Here is a 1,275-nt window from a genome sequence, read left to right as displayed (position 1 = left end):
AGATTTCTCAACGACCATCAGGCGAAAGAGACAAATTTTGCCGTCTAGCTCCATAGACTCCCATTCATTTTGCACTGGACTGCGATCACCCCCCAGTGGAACTCTGGTGGAACTGCAGCCAAATTCGGTTTAATGGGGAGTGAATAGGCTTTGGTTTAACTCTTGTTGTGTATCTCCGTCTGTCTCCTCAGCTGTAGGTGACTGGAGCAGCGAGGCCTGCTTTAGATCAGGGTTTGGACCTGGAGGACCAGAAGAATTAAAGACTAGGACTCCCTTCGGCCCCTGCAGTTTGCCGTTTAAGGATCTTTTCTGGAATGCGCCAGGGAAGTTGGATCCAAGACTTTCTTCTGTCACACAAAATCACCTTTTGGGTTTTATAGGATATTGGATTCCATTGCAGTTTTGAAACCTTTCCGAATATTTGACTCAGGATTGGTGTGACAACTTGGCATTTTTAATTAAATTCACTTCAATTAAAGGAACCTCTCAGCTACTCTTGGTCCTTCATCTCGGATGTACTTCTTAAAGCGATTTTAATCGAAGATTTTTGCCAATGAGATACGATATTTCGTGAGCTCCATTTTTTTGGGATTGTCACAGTTTCTAAAGGCACTGACAGTTCCTCAGACAGACCCTTTTGGGTGTGAGGTCACCAACTACACCTTGGAAAACACCTTGACAGGACTGTCTGATCAGCCCGACCTGTTCGTCGTCCATTAGCACTCATGGACTCTGCGGCGGCGAGACTGGCCATGGTGACGGACTCCCCCAACCTGTCGCTGAGGTCGAGGACTACCGTGACAACAGACGAGTCTTTCGTGAGCACCGCCAGCCTTCCCTGCAGCCACTTCCTGTCCGCCAGTGTCATCCATGTTGGTAAGTGTTTGATTTGGTGACCTGCGAGAAGCCTCTGCATGTTGGAGAGTGCTTGTTTGGCTAATGAAGAGTGACAATGTGCCGGGAATCTTCCCGTGGGTGTGATTGAATGTGTTGTGTGGTGAGATGTCTCTGGTCTCCGCTGTTAAGCTTCATATTGTTTTGGTTGTTTTGGACGTTGAAAACAAAACACACTTTTGCATGCCTTTTAATTTCAATATGTAAAGAATGGAAAAGCTGATTATATAATGGATTAACATGAAATAGACTTTGGCAAGGACTTTTTTAAAAGGTCCCATGACATTGGGCTCTCTTTTATACAGACCTTAGTGGTCCCCTAATACTGTATCTGATGTCTCTTTTATATAGACCTTAGTGGTCCCCTAATACTGTATCTGA

General features: G+C 45.3%; 1 protein-coding gene across 1 annotated transcript in view; it reads left to right on the top strand.

The window, feature by feature from the left end:
* Nucleotides 1–474: 474 nt before the first annotated feature.
* plch2a (phospholipase C, eta 2a) overlaps nt 475–1,275 on the top strand; it is a 164,424-nt gene continuing 163,623 nt past the window's right edge. The window contains exon 1 of the mRNA XM_034875812.1: nt 475–876. Coding sequence (XP_034731703.1) covers nt 726–876 — 151 coding nt within the window. The 5' untranslated portion in view covers nt 475–725. The remainder of the gene's footprint in view (nt 877–1,275) is intronic.

The sequence above is a fragment of the Etheostoma cragini genome, chromosome 7 (assembly GCF_013103735.1).
Source record: "Etheostoma cragini isolate CJK2018 chromosome 7, CSU_Ecrag_1.0, whole genome shotgun sequence".
Lineage (NCBI taxonomy): Eukaryota > Metazoa > Chordata > Actinopteri > Perciformes > Percidae > Etheostoma > Etheostoma cragini.
This window is presented reverse-complemented; position numbering and strand designations above follow the sequence as displayed.